The sequence below is a fragment of the Oncorhynchus clarkii genome, chromosome 9 (genome assembly GCF_045791955.1).
Source record: "Oncorhynchus clarkii lewisi isolate Uvic-CL-2024 chromosome 9, UVic_Ocla_1.0, whole genome shotgun sequence".
NCBI lineage: Eukaryota > Metazoa > Chordata > Actinopteri > Salmoniformes > Salmonidae > Oncorhynchus > Oncorhynchus clarkii.
The window spans coordinates 23,123,816-23,149,158 of record NC_092155.1 but is presented as its reverse complement, the minus strand read 5'-3'; the positions used below and the strand labels follow the sequence as shown (position 1 = coordinate 23,149,158).

The 25,343-nt window shown below is 41.3% G+C and overlaps 1 protein-coding gene across 5 annotated transcripts in view; it reads right to left on the bottom strand.

Annotated features, from left to right (window-relative positions):
• Nucleotides 1–25,343, bottom strand: part of LOC139416097 (receptor-type tyrosine-protein phosphatase delta-like) — a 602,231-nt gene that overhangs the window by 103,954 nt on the left and 472,934 nt on the right. For all 5 annotated transcript variants that reach the window (XM_071164375.1, XM_071164379.1, XM_071164380.1 and 2 more), the window contains 2 exons: nt 11,082–11,227; nt 6,036–6,177 (listed from right to left, as the gene is read on the bottom strand). In XM_071164375.1, coding sequence (XP_071020476.1) covers nt 6,036–6,177; nt 11,082–11,227 — 288 coding nt within the window. The remainder of the gene's footprint in view (nt 1–6,035; nt 6,178–11,081; nt 11,228–25,343) is intronic.

The window sequence follows — 25,343 nt, the reverse complement described above, 5'->3', positions numbered from 1 at the left end:
CTTTTTAATTACAATCATAAATAACTTGTCATTATCTGTTCCATTTTTGGTGATGAACGAGACTGGGATTTAGAATTGAGGGGAGTGCCAATACAAGACTCTTCTTTTGTCCAGCAGATTTATATTAGAATGTGCAGAGTCACCACAGTTTTTACAGTCATTCAGAGGCTTGTGGTTGTTTGAAAAACGCACATATTGCAAAAGCTATCTATCTGGACAGATTTATAGAAGACAGGGACAATCTGACAATATTGATGAAATACCTCAGTCTACGGACGCGTTTAGAAGAGGGTGTAATGAAAATCCATAATGGGAAGTCTGAATAATCTGTGTCTGTTCAATTAGGCCTGATGGAATTTCCCTACAAATGACTACTTTTTGCCCTGATGGAAATAACCAACTGCCACGCTCCACCTGTTACTCAACTGCCCGGGAACCGGAAAGAAATGCACAATTCTGCTGATTTAGGAAACATGAATGGGTCAAACATCTCAGACAAGAGTATGGGATGATGGGGGTTCTTTTTACACCCATGCACAAATAAGGTTACAGAACTTCTGATACACTTAAAACGGCTGTCTCAGGCACTTTTATAATTCTTCCATGTATTCTTCCCCTCAAAAGGAGTTCACCTGATGTTGAAGTCAGCGGGATTTTGAAAGCCTCTATTTATTGAAAAAAGTACTTCTGCAGCACAATTGAGTGTTCCGAGTCTTCTGTATTGTAGCCTGGGTCTTGGCGTCTACAGAACTTGCCGGTGAACCAAACTGAATAGCGTTCTCGCTCCTGGCCCCCTATGCTGCCTTGTTCACCTCCTGCATTGCTTTTTGCAAGCATAGTGATCTCAGGCTCTGCAATTTTACAATAGCCACTTCGCCCTCACTGCATGCCTTGCTCTGGCAGTCCAAGACAGCTGAGCCAGCTATTTGCTTCACGAGCAATTTGAGCACTCAGTCAATGTTTTCAGTCAATGCAGTCAATGCTTCTTTGAAGTACAACCTGAGATACAGAGTAGAGTAGAGAAACTTGCAGAGAAACAAAGTAATGTGAGGAATTTGTATTAAGACCCTACATCACGACACAGAAAAGTAGTTCCTAGTGGATTTGAAATGCAAATCCATGCAAAGTAGTGTGGTGAAAAGGAGTAAAAAAAAAGATGTGATATGTCTGTGTGGTGCTTACGAATATTCTTGGTCTAGACTTATTCTGTTCCTTGCTGGATTTAAAAAGCAAGCGTAGTCTGGCCACTGCAACTCGGGGGAATGATAAAATAAAGAACAGGATATTATTTGTCTGGGTTCTAATCTGACTCTAAACTTCAGACTGGGAACATTGGTTTAAGTTTATCACTGTTGTGAATCTATGTCAGTAAGGCGTACAAATACATACAGTACCAACAAACAAATCAGTTTTTAATGGACATTCTTATTGGTTTACGTGGGTGGAATTATATTATCTTCCTCTTCTCTTTACAGAAGCAAATGCACTTAATTCCTTCATGCACTTAGGCTGTGTTTACACAGGCAATTCTGATATTTTTCCACTATTGGTCTTCTGACCAATCAGATCAGATCGTTTGCCAATAATTGGGTAAAAGAACAGAATTAGGCTGCCTTTGTATACTCAGCCTTAGTCTTCTGAGGAATTTTCTCATTCTGTATTATGGATATGCACTATTCAAACTATATTCTTCTTGAGTGTCTGAAGACTGCAAAGTGTAGAAAGTTACGTATGCAACATAAGCTATAGTCTACAGGCTTCTTCTGGCTATGGGTGAAAAGATAATCCTTTCCTACAACGTGGTCACTTTTACAGAGCGAGAGCACCCTGCACCACTCCTTTACAAACAGAAATAATGGATTTTTTCCGTCACACTAGAGAGTCTTTCTATTTTCCACTCTTACTATCAAGTTGAGCACATCAGCACAACTGTGCATGCTTGTGAGAATGGCGAGAGAAATCGCTGTTCACAGTATAATGGGAATATATGGATACATTAACTTCCATAATCACGACTGAATCTGCAGCGAAGAAAGTTGACACAGCCATACCACGTGATAATAGCATACGATTGTGCGATTGTAAAATGAGGTATGTGCTTGTGTTTGGGTGCCTACATAGGAAGGCAATTATTTTAATTGAATTTCCCACTATTTAAACTATAGCTAATCGCACCAGCTGACATGTAATGGATATAGAATAGAATGATAAACTGATGGTTCTATCTCCATCTATAGAGTGTGGACACTTGGCTGACATATTGTCTGGTGCAATCAACTTGAACATTTTGAGGATCTATGTCTTATTATGTGTTATTATGTCCTGGGGGAATATGCAAAATGTCCTGCTGTATCAGAACACATGTCGTAAAATCAGATGAAAAACATCAAATGTTTAAATCCAATAGAGCCCCACATTGGAGGTGTCATAATACCCATGAAACCTATTGGTCAAACACAATACACTTCACAAAATTGGCAATTTAAAGAAATGTAGACAATTTATTAATGACTCCATTTAGCTAACATTAGATAATTAATCCAGAGATACTTATCTTCGCCTCGATTCAGCAGTCTCGTCCAGATCATTATGGCATTTGTCGTTCTTTATGATAGCCACATTAGCAGCTAATTGGCATTACATTTTGGGGGGGTAAACACAGGCAAATAAATTGATAAAAGTCACCTTGTCTTAGACAGATTTACACAGTTATCAAAACATCATGCCAGGGTAAACCTACATGAAACACAGCCCTTATTTTAAGTGTTTCTAAAATCCCTGATGTGAAAAATGAACGGTGGAAAAATGATTGGAACTCTTTCCCCGTTTGACCGATAGGTTTTATGGGTATTATGACTCATAAGGTGGTACTGTATGCTATACGTGGTATCAAAACTACACTATGACTCCTGTACCATTTTATCTGCTTCTCTTTAATCTTTTATCACCCTTCATCTCCTACCGTTTTCCAATTCCAATTTCAAATCAGACAACCTTAATTCAAACACCCATATCACATATGACTTAAGTCATCTCTGAGTTAATCAAAACAGAGGGAGAAAGAGATCCAAGGGGGAAAAAGTACAATATGCAAACTAGGGCCCTCATTCATTGGACAAGTAGATTTCGGGTACGAACATCATTATGCTAGCGGTTCGCCTTTCATGCAAATTACTTTCTCTCTTTAAGCCAGGAAAGTTCATTGCTAATAGCATTTCCCATCAAGTCCGTGGCTCATCCAAATGCTAATATCTCTGCCACTGGATCCTTCACCTCGCAGCCCTGATGCTTCATGACTGGCAATTACAACAATTTTACTTTTCCCCCTTTATGGAATTAGCCATTATCTCCTCCTGGAGAAAGCTACCAGAAACAGATGCTAACCAATCTCCTAGCACAGGCCACTAGAGCTCAAATGAACTAAATGAACAGTCACTTTATATGTATTACTTAGCAGTGTCTTCATCAGGTGATTAGTTTATGTATCTATTGCAGCCTTGTGTGGCATCTGTAGCATCTCGGCAAGAGGTATACAAGGTGGGTTAGAGAATCTCTAAAGCTCCTAGCTACGCCGACAGATTGAACTCAGATTGGAATTTTTGGTGGTATCAAACACCAAATAAAGAACCTGGCAGAGGAATTTCCCAAATAAATCTTGGCGTGCAAATACAGACATACTGTATTCTCCAAGGGAGATACAGAACCATGTCAGAGATACGTAGAGTATTTTTGGAACAAAGCAGAAAGAAAATGGTATCTCTATGGCTTTTTGTGTTATGTATTATGCATTGAAATGTAACCTCGTAAAAGTACACTACTCTTACATGGTCCTCAAACTATACCCACCACCCTGCCCTCTAATGTAAAAGTTCACCCTTGCACCCCAGCTCAGTAGACTACATGAATAAGACATGAGGCCTCCAAAATAAGTTGCGTTGCAACTTTGACAATGTTTGAATTTGGCTGGTTGTGCTGGTTATAATACACATTCTAGAGAAAAGGCATAAAGCCTCCGAAAAATAACTATTTGGTGAATATTCTCATTCAGGTAGAAATTGGCAGGTCTGTTGAGGATTTGTGTGGATGGGGATGTGAAAGTGTGTGTATGCCTGGGTCTCTGCATGAGTGAGTGAGAGACATACTCTCCTCTGTCTTGACCAGAGAGCATCACTTTATTGCAACACAGGAAGGGCTTTTTGCTGCGGCATATGCTGTTTCGCTCACCTTCAAACTGGTGATGGGATACAAGGAGGGGTAGGTATAGCTAGGGACAAAGTGGAATGGAATGGTAATATACATGCTAATGCCTTGGCATTGGAGCTGAGAGGCACAGGTTCAATGAAGCAGATGCTGTGACACTCATTTCCTTCGCCAGTCTCTGTGTGTGTGTGTGTGTGTGTGTGTGTGTGTGTGTGTGTGTGTGTGTGTGTGTGTGTGTGTGTGTGCACGTGCATGTTATTGTGTTTCTACACACATACATAAACACAAACACACACGTGAAGAGACATAGCGTTAACAGGGGAGAGATTGCATGAGAATCTGCCACCTTTCCTTTTCAAAGGGCCCTTGGGGACCGTGCCAGGGGCCTTTTGTTCATCTCGGTGGTGGTGATAAGGAAGAGAGGACAAGGCGCTTCAGAGAGAATATACAGAGCTGGTTCTTTTCTATAAGTGGGGAGCTGTTGTGTAATTGTGGGGGATAATGGAGCACACCTCATTCAGAGTGTCAAGGGATTTTAGAGCCAATTCTCCATTCAGAGCATAACAAGTCTCTGCTTTAGAGAGATAGGTCTACAAGTACAATGTATTTTTGAGTCCGGGGCCAGTAAGCATTTGCGTTTGAATAAGATGTGTGTAATCAAGATAAACATTTGCTTTTTATATGTATGGTATGTGGCAGTGGTTATGACTGTGGTATCAGCAGATAACTTTAGATTTGAGACCAATTTTTGTTGTCAGTATTCAAAGTATCTCAAGCAACTGCAAGTATTACAAAGTTACAACAAAATATAGGAATCTCGCCTCCTGAATGGCGCAGTGGTCTAAGGCACTGCATCGCACTGCATCGCAGTGCCTTAGACCGCTGGAGATTCTGGGTTCAAGTCCAGGCTCTGTCGCAGCCGGCCGTGACCGGGAGGCTCGTGGGGCGGCACACAATTGGCCCAGTGTCGTCCGGGTTAGGCCGGCAGGGATATCCTTGTCTCATTGCGCACTAGCGACTCCTGTGGCGGGCCGGGCAAAGTGCACGCTGACACAGTTGCCAGGTGTACAGTGTTTCCTCCGACACATTGGTGCGGCTAGCTTCCGGGTTGGATGGGCATTGTGTCAAGAAGCAGTGTGGCTTGGTTGGGTTGTGTTTCGGAGGACATGGCTCTCGGCCTTCGCCTCTCCCGTGTCTATACGGGAGTTGCAGCAATGAGACAAGACTGTAACTACTACCAATTGGATACCATGAAATTAGGGAGAAAAAAGGGTTGAAACATTTTTTATAAAATAAAATACAGGAATCTCACTTACTTAGGTTATGGTAAAACTATAAAAAAATGAACAATATGATGAAATTAGCAACTAGTTTTAAACCTGATTCAAAGAGTCATACCTTTTTCTCTAGTTAAGTGAATATTAAAGCAAGAGCAGATAAGTAAAATTAAATCTGAATTGAATAGCACTCAGCATTCCATTAGAACACCAAGAGCCTGCAATGGAAAACTACTTTGCATAACTCAACCAGCATCTTAATTATTGTGTCAGGAAACTGTAAGAAATGTGTTAATTGATTTAGAAAATCCATATTTGGCTAAGTCGCTAATGGAGTAAGACCAATTAAGTCAGTAAATTCAACATGAGTGGAATACTGTGGCAAAACCTGAGATTCAACAATATAGTGTGAGAAAAAGAAAAGAAACAGGACAGGAAGACAGGACAGACAGACCAGACATAGAAACAAAGAAAGTCTCGCTTACCTGGTAAGTTGAAGAAACTGAGAGTTAAAGGAAGAGGAGTTAGCATTTTGGTTGTGGAGAAAGCAGCACCTACCACGTAAAACAGTGAGTCTCGTAGTAGCACTCAGCTCTCCAACAGTGTTGGAGGCAACACACTCGTATATGGCTTCGTCTCGGGGCGTACGCAAGGGCTGAATTCTCAACACTGAGCCAGAGCCGTCATCGAAATCAATCACCTGCAGGTGCGAGAAACAAGATATGTTAAAGGAGTTTTTTTGTTCACAATCAGTGACGGAAGTTTGCACAGTGCAATTCCAACCACTCCTGCAGAAAAGTATACACACATTTGTCCTACAACACTGATGGTGCAAAACACACTGTGCTTCCCATCAGAAAACAATGGAAGCTGCTAGTATACTCTAACATCAGCTCCTTATTTGAGTGAGTGTTTGGCTCCTTTCTCAATTGTCTATAAAGACCATCCATCCTTCACCTCCTCTCCTGAAAGATGTGTCCAGGTGAAAGCCAGCCTGAAGCAAGCTTCCACCAAATTGGTTTTCCCCTGTCATGTATTTTCAATTAAGAGCAGGTGAAGGGGGGAGACAAGGAGAGGATGGATTGTTTGAGGAAGAGATACCACATCTGTAGTATGTACAGTTGAAGTCGAAAGTTTACATACACCTTAGCCAATTACATTTAAACTCAGTTTTTCACAATTCCTGACATTTAATCCTCGTAGAAATTCCTGTCTTAGGTCAGTTCGGATCACCACTTTATATTAAGAATGTGAAATGTCAGAATAATAGTAGAGAGAATGATTTATTTCAGCTTTTATTTCTTTCATCACATTCCCAGTGGGTCAGAAGTTGACATACACTCCATTAGTATTTGGTAGCATTGCCTTTAAATCGCTACACTTGGGTCAAACTTTTCGTGTAGCCTTCCAATAGCTTCCCACAATAAGTTGGGTGAATTTTGGCCCATTCTTCGTGACAGAGCTGGTGTAACTGAGTCAGGTTTGTAGGCCTCCTTGCACGCACACACTTTTTTAGTTCTGCCCACACATTTTCTATAAGATTGAGGTCAGAGCTTTGTGACGGCCACTCCAATACCTTGACTTTGCTGTCCTTAAGCCATTTTGCCACAACATTGGATGCATGCTTGGGGTCATTGTCCATTTGGAAGACCTATTTGCGACCAAGCTTTAACTTCCTGACTAATGATGTCTTGAGATGTTGCTTCAATATATCCACAGAATTTTCCTGCCTCATAATGCCATCTATTTTGTGAAGTGCACCAGTCCCTGCTGCAGCAAAGCACCCCCGCAACATGATGCTGCCACCCCCGTGTTTCACGGTTGGGATGGTGTTCTTCGGCTTGCAAGCCTGCCCCTTTTTCCTCCAAACATAACAATGGTCATTATGGCCATTTTTGTTTCATCAGACCAGAGGACATTTCTCCAAAAAGTACAATCTTTTTCCCGATTTTCAATTGAAAAGCGTAGTCTGGCTTTTTTTATGGCGGATTTGGAGCAGTAGCTTCTTCCTTGCTGAGCGGCCTTTCAGGTTATGTTGATATAGGACTCATTTTCCTGTGGATATAGATAACTTTTGTACCTGTTTCCTCCAGCATCTTCACAAGGGCCTTTGCTGTTGTTCTGGAATTGATTTGCACTTTTCGCACCAAAGTACGTTCATCTCTAGGAGACAGAACTCGTCTCCTTCCTGAGCAGTATGACAGCTGTGTGGTCCCATGGTGTTTATACTTGCATACTATTGTTTGTACAGATGAATGTGGTACCTTCAGGCGTTTGGAAATTGCTACTAAGGATGAACCAGACTTGTGGAGGTCTACAATTTTTTTTCTGAGGTCTTGGCTGATTTATTTGGATTTTCCCATGATGTCAAGCAAAGAGGCACTAAGTTTGAAGGTAGGCCTTGAAATACATCCACAGGTACACCTCCAATTGACTCAAATGATGTCAATTAGCCTATCAGAAGCTTCTAATGCCATGACATAATTTTCCAAGCTGTTTATAGGCACAGTCAATTTAGTGTATGTAAACTTCTGACCCACTGGAATTGTGATACAGTGAATTATAAGTGAAATAATCTGTCTGTAAACAATTGTTGGAAAAGTGACTTGTGTCATGCACAAAGTAGACATCCTAACCGACTTGCCAAAACTATAGTTTGGGGAGTGGTTGAAAAACAAGTTTTAATGACTCCAACCTAAGTGTATTTAAACTTCCGACTTCAACTGTGGATAATAATGTCATCATTGTGACTATTGATCAAAGTTTTGCATGGCTAGTCATGGCCTTAGACTGTTGTTTGTGCTTATGATTGACTATCCATTGGTATAGTTATTACCAGATCAGTTGTGTTCAGAGAGCCATTATTAGTTATATGCATCTTATTATTATCTAGTGATGTACTGGAAGATTAAATATAATATACACCACATGGCCAAAAGTAAGTATATGGACACTTTCTTCCATTCAGCCACATGAGCATTAGTGAGGTAGGGCACTGATGTTGAGCGATTAAGCCTGGCTAGCAGTCACTTTTTCAAGTCATCCCAAAGGTGTTCGATGGGGTTGAGGTCAAGACTCTTTGCAGGCCAGTCAAGTTCTTCCACACCGATCTAGACAAACCATTTCTGTATGGACCTCGCTTTGTGCACAGCGACAATGTAATCAGGAAAGGGCAATCGCCAAACTTTTGCCACCAGAACCACAGAATCGTCTAGAATGTCATTGTATGCTGTAGCGTTAAGATTTACCTTCACTGGAACTTAGGGGCCTAGCCCGAAACATGAAAAACAGCCCCAGACCATTATTCCTCCTCCACCAAACTTTACAGTTGGGACTGTGCATTCGGGGGGTAGCGTTCTCCTTGCATCCGTCAAACTCAGATTGCTCTGTCGTACTGCCAGATGGTAAAGCGTGATTCATCACGCGTTTATACTGCTCCAGAGTCCAAAGTTGGCGAGCTTTACACCACTCCAGCCGACGATTGGCATTGCACATTGTCATCTTAGGCTTGTGTACGGCTGCTTGGCTATGGAAACCCATTTCATGAAGCTCCTGATGGAAAGTTATTGTCTTGACGTTGCTTCCCAGGCAGTTTGGAACTCGGTAGTGAGTGTTGCAACTGAGGACAGACGATTTTTACGCTCTACACACTTCAGCACTTGGTGGTCCCGTTCTGTGAGCTTGTGTGGCCAAACACTTCACAGCTGAGCCGTTGTCTCTCCTAGCCGTTTCCACTTCACAATAACAGCACTCACAGTTGACTGGGTATCTCGAGCAGGGCAGACATTTGACTAACTGACTTGTTGGAAAGGTGGCATCCTATGACGGTGCCATGTTGAAATTCATTGAGCTCTTTAGTATGGGCCATTCTACTGGTAATGTTTTTCTTTGGAGATTGCATGGCTGCGTGCTTGATTTTGTACACCTGTCAGCAATGGGTGTGGCTGAAACAGACGATTCTACTGAATTGAAGGGGTGTCCGCATCCTTTTGGCCATGTCGTGTAAATTCAAAGATGGCTCACAGCTCTCCGACATCAACTTTGGATCCAAAATATGAGCTGATCTTGTGTATCAATTATTGGGAAGATAATCAAAGAGGCCAACTAACTTTAAGAATGGGAAAGTATCCATTGGCCAGAACGAATCGTTTGGACTTTTATGTCTGTTTTATATTGCATGTACATTTTGGTTCGCCCCACTCTTAAAGTTAACAAACTATTAAAAACATTGAAATACTTCAATGGGACAGAACAATAACAAACAATTAAATGTGGTTAGATAAACAGTGACGAACAATTGTTATCTCCATGACGTGATAGCAGTACAAAAAGACATTACCAATTGTTTTGGACATACAACACGTAAAATGTTCACAAACGGGTGTTTTGTAGCTTTTACAGCTATCGTTCCATGCTGTATACTCACTGTTTTTAGAAAGCCCTGTATCATAACTCATTTTTAAGCATTTTTAGGTAGGTTTAAAAAAGAAGTTGACTGTTAAGAACCTCTGCATCATATACAGACACACAAGCACAAACACACACGCAGAAAGGCCGGCCTCAACTCTCACTGGTACAGTTCAGAGCATATCATTTCATGTGTTAGTTGAACAAAACACCTTGACGGTTCAGTGGCCAAGCGACAAGGGCACATTCGGGCAATCATTGCAAGAGCGCGTGATGATGGTAAGTAAAAGTGCTCCCTTTCCCATTTCAAACTCAAAGAGAAAGAAAATTGGGTTGAGAAAGTCTCAGTGTTTCTGTAAAGGGAAATGGGCTTTGTTAGGGATGAGGAGCCGGCCGCGTGAGTGAGTGGGGGAATAAGGGCGTGGCAAGCAAGCCTCGCAGCAGCGATGGGTGAGTTAGCGAGCTAGTGCATTAGCATTCAGTACGTGCAGCGGCACAAATGTGATGAACTCTGATAAGATTCCATTCCTGCCCGACCTGTGAGACGCCAAAGACTCTCCAAATCCAGATAACCCATTACTGCTGAGTAGTAGTATGGCAAGGAGAGAGGAAGGTGTTTGTTCATATCACACTATGATACACTCCGAAAGGGAATGACACAGAAATGTATAGAAATCTTATCAGTGTTCGAAGAAGGTGTGTTATTTGTCATGGCGATTGAAGAGAAGGACAAATCAAAGCTTGCAGCCAAACAAAACAGCGAGGGGGACATGCATTTAGATAAAGATGCCACGAAGCAAAAGACCTTTGAACTACAGAGATACTTCTCCCTCGTTTTGCATAAGCAGCTAAATGCAGCATGATGTTAATATAGGTATCTGGGTCACACCATTTCTTCCCCCTTTTCTTTATTTCACTCCCCATCATTCTTTCTGTATTTCTTTAATTACAAATATGTCCCAGATCGCGTGTACTTGCTCAATAAATCTCATGCATGTTAGATGGCTGGGCCAGCATGATTATTAAAGCCTGCTCATGCGTGGTGGCAAAGGCAGGCGTGTGATTTGGGAGATCGGGGGGATGGATTATGTGTTAGGGGTTTGGAGAGGGACGGGAGGGGGGGATGGGGGTACCAAAAGCACTGTTGAGCATTCCCGTTTTGTCAAGCATTTTACATCAGAACAATAGACCTAATACCTCAAATCTCTGGTTGCTGACTTTCTTCCCTTTCTTGTTCCAAACTATCTTGGGGCGTGGGTCTCCCGTTGCTTGGCAGATGAATGATGCCACGCCTCCTTGCACGCCCGTTTGGTCATTGGGGGTTCTCAAAAACTTTGGTGGTGCTGGAGAGAGAGGGAGGGAGAGAGAGGACATAAATAGTTATCGAAGGTGCTAATCGTTGCAGAGAGCAAGCGATTTATCTTCCTTATGAATGCGCCAAGACCAGAAAGTCACAAAGTTGCAGATTTCAGCACTTGCATGTTATCGCTAAGAGGATTGTCTTTGGAGGTCAAGCCAGACTCCGTTTGGAGATTGCATTGCCTTCTCAATGTGAGTGGAAACATAAGATCTGGTACTTGTAAAATTATGCGAAGTAGGAATACATACAGTACCAGTCAAAAGCTTGGACACACCTAATTATTCAGGGGTTTTTCTTATTTTTTATTTTTTTACTATTTTCTACATTGTTGAATAATAGTGAAGACATCAAAACTATGAAATAACACAAATGGAATCATGTTGTAACCAAAAAAGTGTTATAGAAATCAAAATATATGTTATATTTGAGATTCTTGAAAGTAGCCACCCTTTGCCTTGATGACAGCTTTGCACACTCTTGGCATTCTCTCAACCAGCTTCATGAGGTAGTCACATGGAATGAATTTCAATGAACAGGTGTTAAAGGTAAATTTGTGGAATTTCTTTCCTTCTTAAATGTGTTTGAGCCAATCAGTTTTGCTATGACAAGGTATGGGTGTTATACAGAAGACAGCCCTATTTGGTAAATGACCATGTCCATATTATGGCAGGTGTTGTAAATCAAGTCATCAATTTAGAGTACAATACCGTATAGACACTAAATGTTAGAACCACCTTTGGCAGCGATTACAGCTGTGAGTCCTTCTGGTTAAGTCTCTAAGAGCATTCCACACCTGGACTGTGCATCATTTGCTCATGATTCTTTTCAAAATTCTTCAAGCTCTGTCAAATCGGTTATGGATCATTGCTAGACAACTGTTTTCAGGTCTTGCCATAGATTTCCAAGCCAATTTAATTCAAAAGTCTAACTCAGCCCATGAGGAACATTCACTATCTTCTTGGTAAGCAACTCCAGTGTAGATTTTGCCTTGCGTTTTAGGTTATTATCCCACTGAAAGGTGAATTAATCTCCCAGTGTCTGGTGGAAAGCAGACTGAACCAGGTTTTCCTCTAGGATTTGGCCTGTGCTTAGCTCCATTTGAAAAACTCCCCAGTCCTTAACAATTACAAGCATACCCATAAAATGATACTTTAAAATATGGAGAGTGGTACTCAGTAATGTCTTGTATTGGATTGAACATAACATTTTATATTCAGGACAAAAAGTGAATTGCTTTGCCACATTCTTTGCAGTATTACTTTAGTGCCTTGTTGCAAACAGGATGCATGTTCTGTACAGGCTTCCTTCTTTCACTCTGTCCATTAGGTTAGTATTGTGGAGTAACTACAATGTTGTTGATCCATCCTCAGATTTCTCCTGTCACAGGCATTAAACGATGTAACTTTTTAAAGTTACATAAAGTTTTTAAAGTCACCATTGACCTCATGGTGAAATCCCTGAGTGATTTCCTTCCTCTCTGGCAACTGAGTTATGAAGGATGCCTGTATCTTTGTAGTGACTGGGTGTATAGATACATCATCAGAAGTGTCAATAATAACAATAACTTTGTCATGCTCAATGGGATATTCAATGTTTGTTTCTAAAAATAAGTTCACAGAGTAAGCCCTTTCAGCAGGACAATAACGTATAACGCAAGGCCAAATCTACACTTGAGTTTCTTACCAAGAAGACAGTGAATGTTCCTGACTGGCCGAGTTACAGTTTTGGCTTAAATCTGCTTGAAAATCTATGGCAAGACCTGAAAATAGTTGTCCACTTTGACATTACAGAGTATTCTGTGTATATCTTCTACAAAATATGACAATTAAAACCATTTTAACCCCACTTTGTAACACAACAAAATGTGGAAAAAGTCAAGAGGTGTGGCACTACCTGACATATGTTGGATGACATGTCTGCTGAATGTTTGAACGATACATATATCCATTGTTTAGCTGGAAAGGAATGTTTGTCTCCAGTATATTTCACTGTGATATGTGGTTGTCTCACCTAGCTATCTTAAGATGAATGCACTAACTGTAAGTCATTATTATTATTATATATATATTTATAAATGTATCATTTGTACAGTTCTTGTACAGTTCTTTATTAAAATGTATTTTTTGTTACATTTGACTGTGTAAAACCTAGCAGTACTACATTTAGCAAAAAAACATGATTATTTGTCTCTGAAATGAAACCATCAAGTGATAGATTTTAAACAAATACATGTCTATCATTGACCAACCCCATGCCTATTAGATAGTGAAAAATCACACCAATCGTTTTCATAATTTCTTTAAAAAATAAAAGCTAATTGACCAATATTTCTGAAAATTGATATCTAGTGTTTTGGAATGAAACTCTTTAAATTAATTTTTAAAGGTACTGTATGTTTGTTATTGGGGATAAGATTGGATAACAAGTTATTTATTTGTTGTCACATTACTTTGCAGGTGCTTCCTATAGTTGCACAATATTAGTAGTGAATCATGCCATTTAGCAATCATTGGCAAGAGAAACAGTTGCAAAGTTGTCTAAGCTACATAAGTTTAGCCCACTCTACAAAATTGCACAGTAACTATTTTCCTCTCTTGTTGTGTATGAACATGAGTTACTAGTATCCTCAACGTTAGTGACACAAAAGGTCACTGTGAGACGGTCATATTAAATATATATATATATATATATAATTCAACGCTCCTACCCACATCCGTCTAGGCAAGCTGTTTCATAACACACAGTGCATTAAGTGTATGTGCTGTTTTACGGGACATACATCTCGTGGCCCCTTGACCCCCATTTTGTCTCTAATGACCGAGCCCAACTTTTTCCAAACATTATAGAGAAACAGAAGGCAGGCGATGATTGATGCTCAACATGGGTCTTTGCAGCTGGCATGCTAACGTTAACACTGAAATTGGACTGAGCTCGCCTCACAAAAAAGAGAAGAGAAGCTCTAACCAGCTCTGCCCCCCCTCCCCCCAACTCAGAATGTTCCAGAACAGGTGTGGCCAAACATCCTTCTGGATAGCTATTGGCTAAGCAATTTGAGCTAATCAAGGTACTAATGAGCATCTGGTGGTAGAAATAGGTATACTAGAACAATATTGGAACAAAAGGCTGTACAGACAGTAGACTGTCCAGGAGGAGGGCTGGAGGAAGATTTTATAACCCTTGTTCTAGAATAAAACAACTTTTGAATAACTATCTCACATAATAACCATGACCACACAGACTTGTCTAACAGTGTGTGGAGAACATATTGCTATTTCACATTTTTTTATCCCTGGAAAACCACCCACTTGGCATTGGGGCTTGTATCCCGCGTATATGAGAACCGTTCTTGATAAGAGCTCTGGCAAGGATCTGATTGGCCATGCGAGGGTTTTCTAAGCCCTAATTGGTGCTCGCGATTCAGCACAACTAGTCAAGTGTAAAGGCAATAAGGGACAGAAATGTAAAACATGCAGGGGAGGACAGTGAGAATAGGAGATAGGAACAGCGTTTTCTTTGTCCGACCATGGCATGTGTGGACAGCCATGAGAAATTGACAGTTGATGGAATTTCACACTATATGATATTGTTCGTTTTACATTTCCATTGTCACAAGAGTCAGAGAAGGGTAGTTTTAAGAACTGTAAATCCCTACCTTTTTAACTATGCTCATGATCAGCACCTTGTACCCACGTTATCTGGGGATATTGTTTAATTAAACATCCAATTCCACAAAATGAATCGGTTGATTTATTGTTGATCTGTCCAAGGAAAACACCTATTTTACAAGGAATAAATGTATTGTACATGTACATGCATGGCCCAATGGACACACAACACATTAGGGTTGGGATTTGCCAGGGACCTCATGATACGATATTGTTACAATACTTAGGATACAATTTGTATTGCAATTCTCCTGATTCTATATGTATTGTGATTTAATACTGTGATTTTATTGCAATTTGATGTTCCAAACATATTGCTCACTACATGTCTGCTGCAGAGAGAAGAGAGAGCATGAGAAAATTCAAAATTTCCATGATCAGTCAGGGAAATAAAGTGCTGAAAACATATCGGCTCACTATTTAAAAAGAAGTTGGAGAACTAAGCTATAGGATGAAAAATATCTGAGTTTTGGCGCATGTATAGCCGACTAGCGCTAGCAACACTACCTAGCAAAAATAGAAATATATTTTTCACAAATATTTTTTTTTACAAAGTATCGATATGACATCGTCCAAAATAATAAAGCGATATGTAACTGTATCAATTTTCCCCCATCACTACAACACATGAAAGCAATTGCACCATAAAGAAGAAGTCATCACTCTCAGAAGTGGAGGTGAAATCCTAAGAGGAGTAAAATGATAACATCATTATCATCATGATCATGGTTATGACCATTACACATGTTCATTTTGCATCTGTCCTCTTTTATGTAAAAATGCAATGTTAGGGTTTTAATAGCTTAAGTTCGCCAGTCAGCTGCTGAGTCTACCAAGGCAGGCCGTGAGACATACCACCTCAGCCTGAGAAGCAAGATGGGATATGAGGTATGACTCCATCTGTCCCTGTGCCGAACAACTGTTTTCCTTTTATTTGATCACTTCAGTGGTCATTAGGGGCCACACAGCTGCAATAATACTAGGAGCGGCTGAATCACTTCTGCTGTGTGTGTGTGTGTGTGTGTGTGTGTGTGTGTGTGTGTGTGTGTGTGTGAGAGAGATCATCAGCAGTACTGAAACTGAACAAATGAACCTGAAGGGTTTATAGAGAAGTGACATGAGACATGTTGCCTGCAATGAAAAGGGCACAACAACAACAGGCTGGCAGAAGGCTCTCCATTGTCAAAGGCGACTAGGAAATCACCAAACACACACACACACACACACACACACGCACACACACACACACACACACACACACACACACACACACACACACATAGGTGTGCTGCCGGGACTACAGCACACAATTTGTAAGTGACAGAAAAGATGGCGGAATATATGCGTTGTACAGTATCTTATTGTCTGCTGGGCTGGGGAGTGGTTGCATTGTGGCGTCTGGCTGAACAGGGCTGGATGGGTAATTGATATGCTGTTGGGCTGTTTGCTCGAGGGGCCATCTATTACGGCTCAACGCCTCTCCCTGCGTGGGCTGTGATGGACTATGATGACACGAATGGGGATTCGCAATGGAGGTGAGAGGGAGGGGAAAAGTCATCTCACAATGGGGAATGATTGAGGCGTGACATGGAAGAAATGGTGTTTTCACAGACAAGGGCGCCAGATATCATGATCAAACCCCTATTCAAGTCTGGCTGTGACGCACAACAGCTTTTTGTGGGGATTTGTTGACGGGGATATGTTGACGCAGGTATTGAGGAAGATCACCACAGATCTAGGATCAGATTACCCTAACCTTTACCATTGGGGAGTAAGGGGGGAGCAGAACATACTGTGTCAGATCCAGTGTCTCCTAACTACTCCTGTCACTTTTTAAACATGCTACGATCTGTTGTTATGCTCATTGAACGAAAAGGGAGATCTCAGGAGAGAGGCAGACGTTGACGCGGGGGTGCCTTTGCTACTGGCTATTGTCAAAATGTACATTTAGATGTAGAGGGGGCACAATAGAAACCAAAGAGATTTTTTTAACCTTTATTTAACTAGGCAAGTCAGTTAAGAACAAATTCTTATTTTCAATGACGGCCTAGGAACAGTGGGTTAACTGCCTGTTCAGGGGTAGAACGACAGATTTGTACCTTGTCAGCTCGGGAGTTCGAACTTGCAACCGAGTTGCAACCAATCAGGTTACTAGTCTAACACTCTAACCACTAGGCTACCCTGCCACCCCGTAACTGTGCAATACGTAGAGACTGCACTGCATCTTTGTTTAGAAAGTATCAGTCAAGACGAGGGTGACATCAAATAGTGTGCTGTCATAAAATCTGTTACTAATGCCATTTGGGTGTCTAAAAAAAATCCCTACTTAAGAGCTTATGGCCAATGGGTACAACAAGGGGAAAAAATTGCTTTAGAGTTAAAAACAAAAACAAATGTGGTCCTTGTCAATCTATGGTCAGAATATTATAGGAGGGGATGATGGCAACAAAAACCGAACAATCTCACACCTCGCTATCCCCTGTCACCACTTTGGAAAGGTGCCTCGGTAGCTTCTTCGCTGGGCTCCCCTTAAATCAACCTAAATTATTGAGGCTAGCTCTGCTAATCCGCTGCTAAGCTGTCGCCCACAAACAAATGAAAAGTGTAAAGCCCGGTGCAAGCTAAAACATTAGTGGTGTTGTGCCCATGCTACCGCCATTCCACTCTGCTGCGGGCCATTATATAACCTTGTACGTATTCACTAAGTTGAATGAAAAAAAAGCCACGCTTCAAAGCATCCCCCTGCTCCCTTTTTCAATTTAACCATGGTAGACACAGTATTAATAATTTGGTGACTGAAAAGCCTGTACTCCTCTTAGGAACACTGTGTCCGGGGGTGTAGCAGAGAGACTCCAGACTGGCAGTGGGTTTTTAATGCTGGATCTTAAAGGGGGGGCGTGAGAACGTTTTTAACAGAGCAGGTGATCTATGGCAGGATCTTCACCACCTCCAATGTAGCCTTTTTGTGAGCTTTATTCCTCGTACTGCTAAATGTGATGTTTTTTATGTCATTGCCTTAATGTCTCAAAGGGGGCAGACAAATAAAACATTGCAGGTAGTAAAGGTTTTATTCTAATCTATACAGGTTTCCACCAGAACTCATTAACATCATTTGGTCACATCCATTTTAACCACTCCTCCCCCAGCTAGTTCACATGAAGTAATAGTCTGATCCGCCAATGAGGTCATAGAGGGATCAAAAGTTGGGATGATGTGGAGAATTATGGGAGATTAACCCGAAATATGGCCGACGTTGTTGTAGTGGCAGCTGCTGCACAGAAATCATACGTTGCTTTCTCAATGCTTATTAGCTCAATGGAGACCCCGGTATTAGTGCTTTGAGAGAAGTTGGCAAGAAGTCCCCATTCTTTTGCTTTATTATTGTATTAGGGCTGTGTGATTTAGGACTGCCTTTTAACTATCCTTTCTATAGAAATTGCAGAGGCGGCATGCAACAGGGACGTCATTTTGGCAAAACTATAGGAATCATCCGCAGGTCAGTCTGGTTTTAAACTGATTTGATTTGGAAGAAAGTATATCAGTTCAAAATGGATATTCAAAGCTTCGTGGAAAGAAAGAAATTATTATATTTTTTGCCAAATTCTCCTCAGGGAGTGCTTCTGTTTTATTGGGGGGGGGGTTGTGCTAAAAGTCTCCATTCATTGCCGTTTGTTTGAAATTGGCTTAGTGTCCAGACAAACATAGCCCTGAGACATTCTCTTCAAAATTATCTGAAAGCGGAGCTTCAACACTCGTAATGGCAAAGCTATTGAGCCTTCGCCACAGGTAGTGTTCTAACTGCCAGACCATTTAAGAGTATGAATTAAGAGGTCGAGAAGGGTGCATTAATAAACCCACATTTCTGTTCAGACTTCTTTTCCACACTAGACACCCGGTTCAGGACCGCACCATTTAAAAAATTATACTGAGTTACATATTCAATTTCATTTGCGTGAAAGGGCCCATTTCAGTGTCTGAATTTTGCCCTTGGTGGGTGCGCAGAGCGAAAGTGAGGTGAGGAAAGGGGAAGGCTATAATCAATGTTCCCTCTAAATTTCAGGTCTACGGAGTTACAAACCTGAATGTTGCGAAACTTCTGTGCAATTTCCGGAGCACATTTACTGTGAACACTGAGGCTGTACAAGTTTTAAGTTAGTTTTAACAGTGGTCAAGTAGGCTACTGGGGTTATTTGATCGTAATGTAGGCATACCAGAGTGGCCTACTATCAAGGACAATGGAGAAAATGCATCCCTTATCATTTTAACATGGAAATAGATAGTGTTCAGCCTATAGCAGCAGCCAATTTGTGATGTTCAATGTAGGCCTAGATTCCATGAGGTCCTTGTCCTGACTGAAAATGTTGTTGTGTTGTTAGATGCAAGAAACTAATTTACAAAATAAAATGCATTATTATTCCCATACCATTACTACTGAGAATCAGGCAAATGATGCTACCCTCTGCCTATTGTCTGCTTAGCTAATTCAAGCCTGTCTCAAAATGCCCCTTTAAGACAAAAAAATGCACACGTTTTGTGCTCTTGTAAGAAGCAATCACTCCCCCATTGATGACTACAAATGATCAATAACGGTCCTAATAACTCACTAACTAGCAAAGGATATGAACACATGTTGCTACGTATAGCTCTTGCATTGATCTCAAAACAAGCGCATGACCGCTCATGCTGTAAAAACAGCCCAGTTCAAAGTGAATGGCAGAGATCCATATATGGCAATGGTCTATATGCATATAGGCCTACTGCAGCTCTGATTGGTTATGGTGCGGTGCACTAGTCTGTGTAGAGTACGGGCCTGTGTCTTGCCAGTCAATGCAATAGAATCCTACTCAGATGCGTTTTCCCTACAACAAAATATGCATAGTTAGTTTTGCATACTAAGTTTTTCATAGTTCGATTTGTTTCGGTATGTTGCATTGAAAGTGGATAATATTGGGTTGATTCGATCACAATTCCCACAGGAAAGGGAAACATTGGTAGTGTTAACAAACAGGGAAAACTCTAGAAAGTTGAGTGTGGTTCAATCTCGTGATTCTCTGCACAGGCTGATATTTCTTCTGTGCGGCAGTCCCAGGAAAGCTGCGTGCAGCTTAGAGGGAACATGAGCTATAATTAATCCTAACAATTTGGGTGGCATTCTGACAAAGACCCGCTCCGTTTGGACATACGAGGGAAGAAAAGGAACGTTTAAAGACGTCATTAACCTCGTTTGATGTCTTTAAGACACGCCGTATCAGTTCAGAAATATTGATGACTGATCGTAGTTTTGCCCAGTCGAACAAAATCGGATTGGCCAGGAAGAAAGAGGAGGGAAGCGGTGTAATGGCGGCAAGAGGCTGGTGGTGTTTGAACATGGCAGGAAGGCTAGCGATTTGGACAAATCCCTTTTTCTTACTGCTAAGGAACTGATTAAAGCATCAGAGATAATGCATCTTGGATATTAGGTCATCAAAAGGAACAGGAGTTAATCCTGACCACGTGAACAGACTGGAAACAAACTCTGGGCCCAAGTTAGAGGCAAGACATTTTCTTGGCCGGGTCATTTGGTTAGGAAACTCCCTGAGATAAATGTCCAAAGAGCAATATGCAGGCAAGAGAGACTACTATACATGTGCAAAGTCATGTTAGTGAGTGTGCATCTGCAGGAGCTCTAGCTTCTCTCTGCATTGTTTATGATGAAAACGATGATCCTATTTTATAAATCCCTTTCCTAGAAAAAAGAGGGGACAGCTAACACACACACACACACACACACACACTTCGACAAAGGAGGAAAACATTTACATAAAGGCTCATACTCATACGGATCTAGCGTTTTGTATGCCAATCGTTCTGACTGCCGATATTTTTTATGCAATTCTACATGTGAAATCGGTGCGCACTCAATTTACAAATTACGTTCAAAGGTGCTAAGTATTCTCAACCATCAAACGCCCTAAAAACAACACACATGGCATTCCTAACTGTTAAGCATTTTTTGAGCAACACAAAACAGCTTTACATCTGCACATTAGTGATGAAACAAACGGCCTTTTCGTTGCTGACGGAGAAACAACATTGTGTGTGCTCACAAAGGGCCAGGCGAGAGGGAGGAAGCAAGGCTTAATTAGAAACGCTCACTGATTTGCATTGCATGCTCATCGGTTATCTCGCCTAAAATGGAACTGCAATTCTTATTGCAATTAGTGATTACTTGAAAAGGGATATGCCCCCGAATGACGGTTAATTACTGGATCCGGAATAGTGCATTTATTCACTGTGGATGTTTAGTACAGTACTGTTGAGGAGACCGCTCTTCCGTCAATACCTAAGGAAGTTAATAATACGAGCCTCTCAACTGCTTACGTGCTCTCAAGTATAGCACAGAGAATTACAACACGTGAAATTAGTTCAGTAACAAATGCAAGGGGACAACGTAACAACATTATAAGAAATACAATAACTGTATTATATTTTAGGAGTTGATAGGTTAAGTCCAAATCATATGACACGACCCAAACATGAACCACCAGCACTCATCCCAACCCCTCCACCCCTTCAACCCCATACACATTCAATAGGACTTTTCTTAGCCATAGACAGGCTGCATTACTCATGCTCTGTGGGACTGCTATGTGAGGTCTGAGTTCTGGGGCTCTAGGGGCACTCTGTACAAAAGATACAACCGCTTCAGAGAAAGAGTAGATAATAGTCTGGCGTCTTTCATTCGGATGTACTTTACACTACAGTACTCTGTCCTACATGCCTCCCCTGGATGCTCCACACACAGAACTAAACAAACACAAACACATTTTTATACTTTCCCAAGTAGCGGGTGGAGAGGAGGTGTGAGAATATTCTAGCATGTGGGAGAGAGAGGAGCACTGTGGAATGGGAGGAAAGAGGAATGCGGATGGCATGAAAAGTTAATGGTTTCTCCGCCTTTAAAACCTTCCAGAAGGAAGATGGGAAAAAGACTGTCCCTGGAAGCGTTCATTAGGCAAATGTGACTATCTACGTAATGACACTGTACCACTTAGTAAGCTCTATGATTACAGCAATGTGTCTCAAGGCTACAGTGGTCAGTGTAGAAAATCAACCCCATAAATGATCTTAAAACTAAGTTATTTTTTGTCAAATAAGCCAAATAGGAATTAATACACAATATAGTTTCCTATGCCTTAGTCTTTGAAGAATAAAGACAAGGCTCCACGTTCTATTATGTATTCCAATGCCCACTTATTGAACTGAATCTATAATAGTTATTGTGCTCCACAGCCTATTCCTCAGAGTTTCTTAGCATGTTTGAAATATGGGATAAAAAGTGTCCTGTGGAAAGAGTCGGCAGCGCAAACCATCCTATGGATAGTCTACCCACGAAGACACACACACACACGCACACACACACACACACACCAACCGCTGCCTTCCGCCACCGTCTCACGGTTAAATGTCCAATGAAGCTGTTTTTATCTCAATATCAAATAATTTCTGGGTAACAATTAAGTACCTTACTATGATTGTTTTTAATTAAAATTGGAAAAAAAAGAAGCTTTTTTTGCAAAGAGCAAGTATTGTCTGGGAGTGGTCAGAGCGGGGAGGGGAAAACTGAAAACGAGCTGTTATCGGCAGAGAGGTTTAGAACTCTTTCTTATTGGTCTATTAACTAATTTACCGCCTGGTGATCTCACCAGGCAGGCCAAAACAGGCGGTCTTTTACAGTATTATTCCAACCTTATAGTGTGGAAATACTGTATATATAAACACAGGAAATTCTGTTTTTGACTGCACTGGACCTTAATAAAAACGCCACACTCAAACAGATGGATTTGTTCAAATGGAACCGGATCGCCGTCCCGGTGGCAACAGCACACAAGAAAAGAAACGTTGCTTTGCGGTGGAAACCAAACAGAAGGAGGCGTATACATATTGAATTGCGCCAGTGACGGCATGAGGCCATCAGTAGTGAAAAGAGGTTGGAGGGGGAAACATTAGCCCTCCTGTTGGAATTCAAAACATCTAGTCTTGACTTGTTGAATGCAGCAAAATAACACGGAAAATACATCGCTTCTGTCAAAGACTTGAATCTCCAATTAATACATTATTCATTCATTTGTGTTTGAAAAGCGAACTTGCGGGCTGGTTGGGTGACAAATAAGGGGTTCGGAAGATTGGTTGGCCAAAAAGTATGACATTTGATTTTGTTTGTTTGTATTTCCGATTTGTGGAAATAGTAGTGTGCAAAGATAAGTCATTCTAATTGTGCAGAAGGCTTTCCCTGCTCGGTAGTCGGTGCAGTGTATTTGTGAAAGTTAATTATCTGATAGGATAGGCAGTGGCAGCCACGCTAACACAAAAATGCCTTCGTTCATTCTGTTATCCACTATTTCATTAAGTGGCAGCAAAACTACAAATGGCCAATGGTTATCACGCGAGGGCAGGGAGGTTTTGAAAGGAAATGGCGAAATGATAACACATACTTTAGTCACGCCAATGTAATGGCATTGTAAGAATGCACTGTATAGTTAAAACTAAAATTACCATACCCTATAGAAATATGTTTCAAATGCATTTGTGCTTAATTCTAACCATAGGGAAACATTATGATGACATCAGATATACACTGGATGTACAAAACATTATGAATACCTTCCTAATATTGAGTTGCACCCCCTTTTGCCCTCAAAACAGCCTCAATTCGCCGGGGCATGGACTACAAGGTTTTGAAAGCGTTCCACAGGGATGCTGGCCCATGTTGACTCCAATGCTTCCTGCAGTTGTGTCAAGTTAGGTAAATGTCCTATGGGTGGTGGACACACTCAAACCGGTGAGGATGGTAGCTACTACCATACCCCGTTCAAAGGTGCTTAAATATTTTTGTCTTGCTCATTCCCCCTCTGAATGGCACACATACACAATCCATGTCTCAAGGCTCTTTAATCTGTCTCCTCCCCTTCATCGACACTGACTGAAGTGGATTTAACAGGTGACATCAATAAGAGATCATAGCTTTCACCTGGATTCACCTGGTCAGTCTATGTCATGGAAAGAACAGGTGTTCCTAATGTTTTGTGCACTCTTTGTATATAATATTTCCAACATGACACCGAGCGGGGAAAAGTAATATGCTAGTAGCATTGTAATCAATACTCTGATTACAATCCATATAACCAAAAGCTTTCACGTAATTGTCTTTGCCCTCAGAGCAGAAAAGCCTGACTCATATTTGCTTCCATAGGATCACAAATGGATTATGTCAAGAATCATTCCTGGAGATTTGCCATTGTGTACATAAACAGACAAAAATGTTATGGCCAACTGGTGCCAAGCCATTTCCAATGGATGCCAGTTGTCAAGCCATGACAAATGACACATTCCATACACACTGTATTTCTCAGACTTTTGCAGAAGACTAGCACATACCGTACTGAGCTGTGTACTAGCCATCTCTGACCACATCTCTAGAGGGTAGACAAGAGGACTATATTACTTGTCACAGAACTTCTGCAACGGGGAAAAACAGAACTGCATGTGGGACGCTGTCATAGAACCCACACTACTCCCAAACCCTCACCTTAACCTAACCTTGATAGAAACACACTACCACGAATGAGTAATCCATTACCATACTTTCCACCTAAATGTCAACATTGGGAACAGAAAAACCCCTTCAACTCTGTTCAAGCTACAGCCTACAGGTCTACTTCAAGTTATCTTGAAGTCATCTCAGTCTGTCCAAAAGCTTCAGTGACAACCCAACCAGTGGCACTACGGCTCAGTGCTTCACTTCACCCTAGGAGGCCCTATCCATGGCACTCTCTGTCACCAACCCAACAGTGTTTCTGGCTCAGTCCAACTCCGATGGGTGCTGTGTGGGAGAAAACAAACCCCTACCGCCAACGGCCGCTCCGAGACCAAAGTGACCTTTTACAGCCCATTAATAATGGTGGTAGTAGAAGGCAATGAAAGAAAGAGAAAGAAAAAATATCCTTGTTGCTGTTTCAAAACGTTTATTTTTCTCCCCACAGCAGAACACCTTCATAATGGCCTAATACATGATAGAGAAACAACAGGGGTAAGTAGCTTGTGGTCGTCCCATGTGGGTTCCATTTGGGAAACATGGTCCTCTGGATCCCTCGACCACCAAATCAGAAAGGAAATCAGCCAGAGGGGAGGGCCTCCCTAAAACCACTGTTTGGATTAACCTTGAAATTGGTGTCAGAAGTGGGATCCCCTTCGCAGAGGGTCAGCATAAATTTGAGCCTCTCCCAACAAGAGCATTCACACGTGCTGAGATGCGTACAAATGCATCAAACACCATGGCACTTGTGTTGTGTGCTTTGTGGAGAATGAACATGAAATTAAGATAGTTAAACTGACATAGAGTGTGCAAAGCTGTCATTAAGGTAAAGGGTGGCTACTTTGAAGAATCTCAAATAT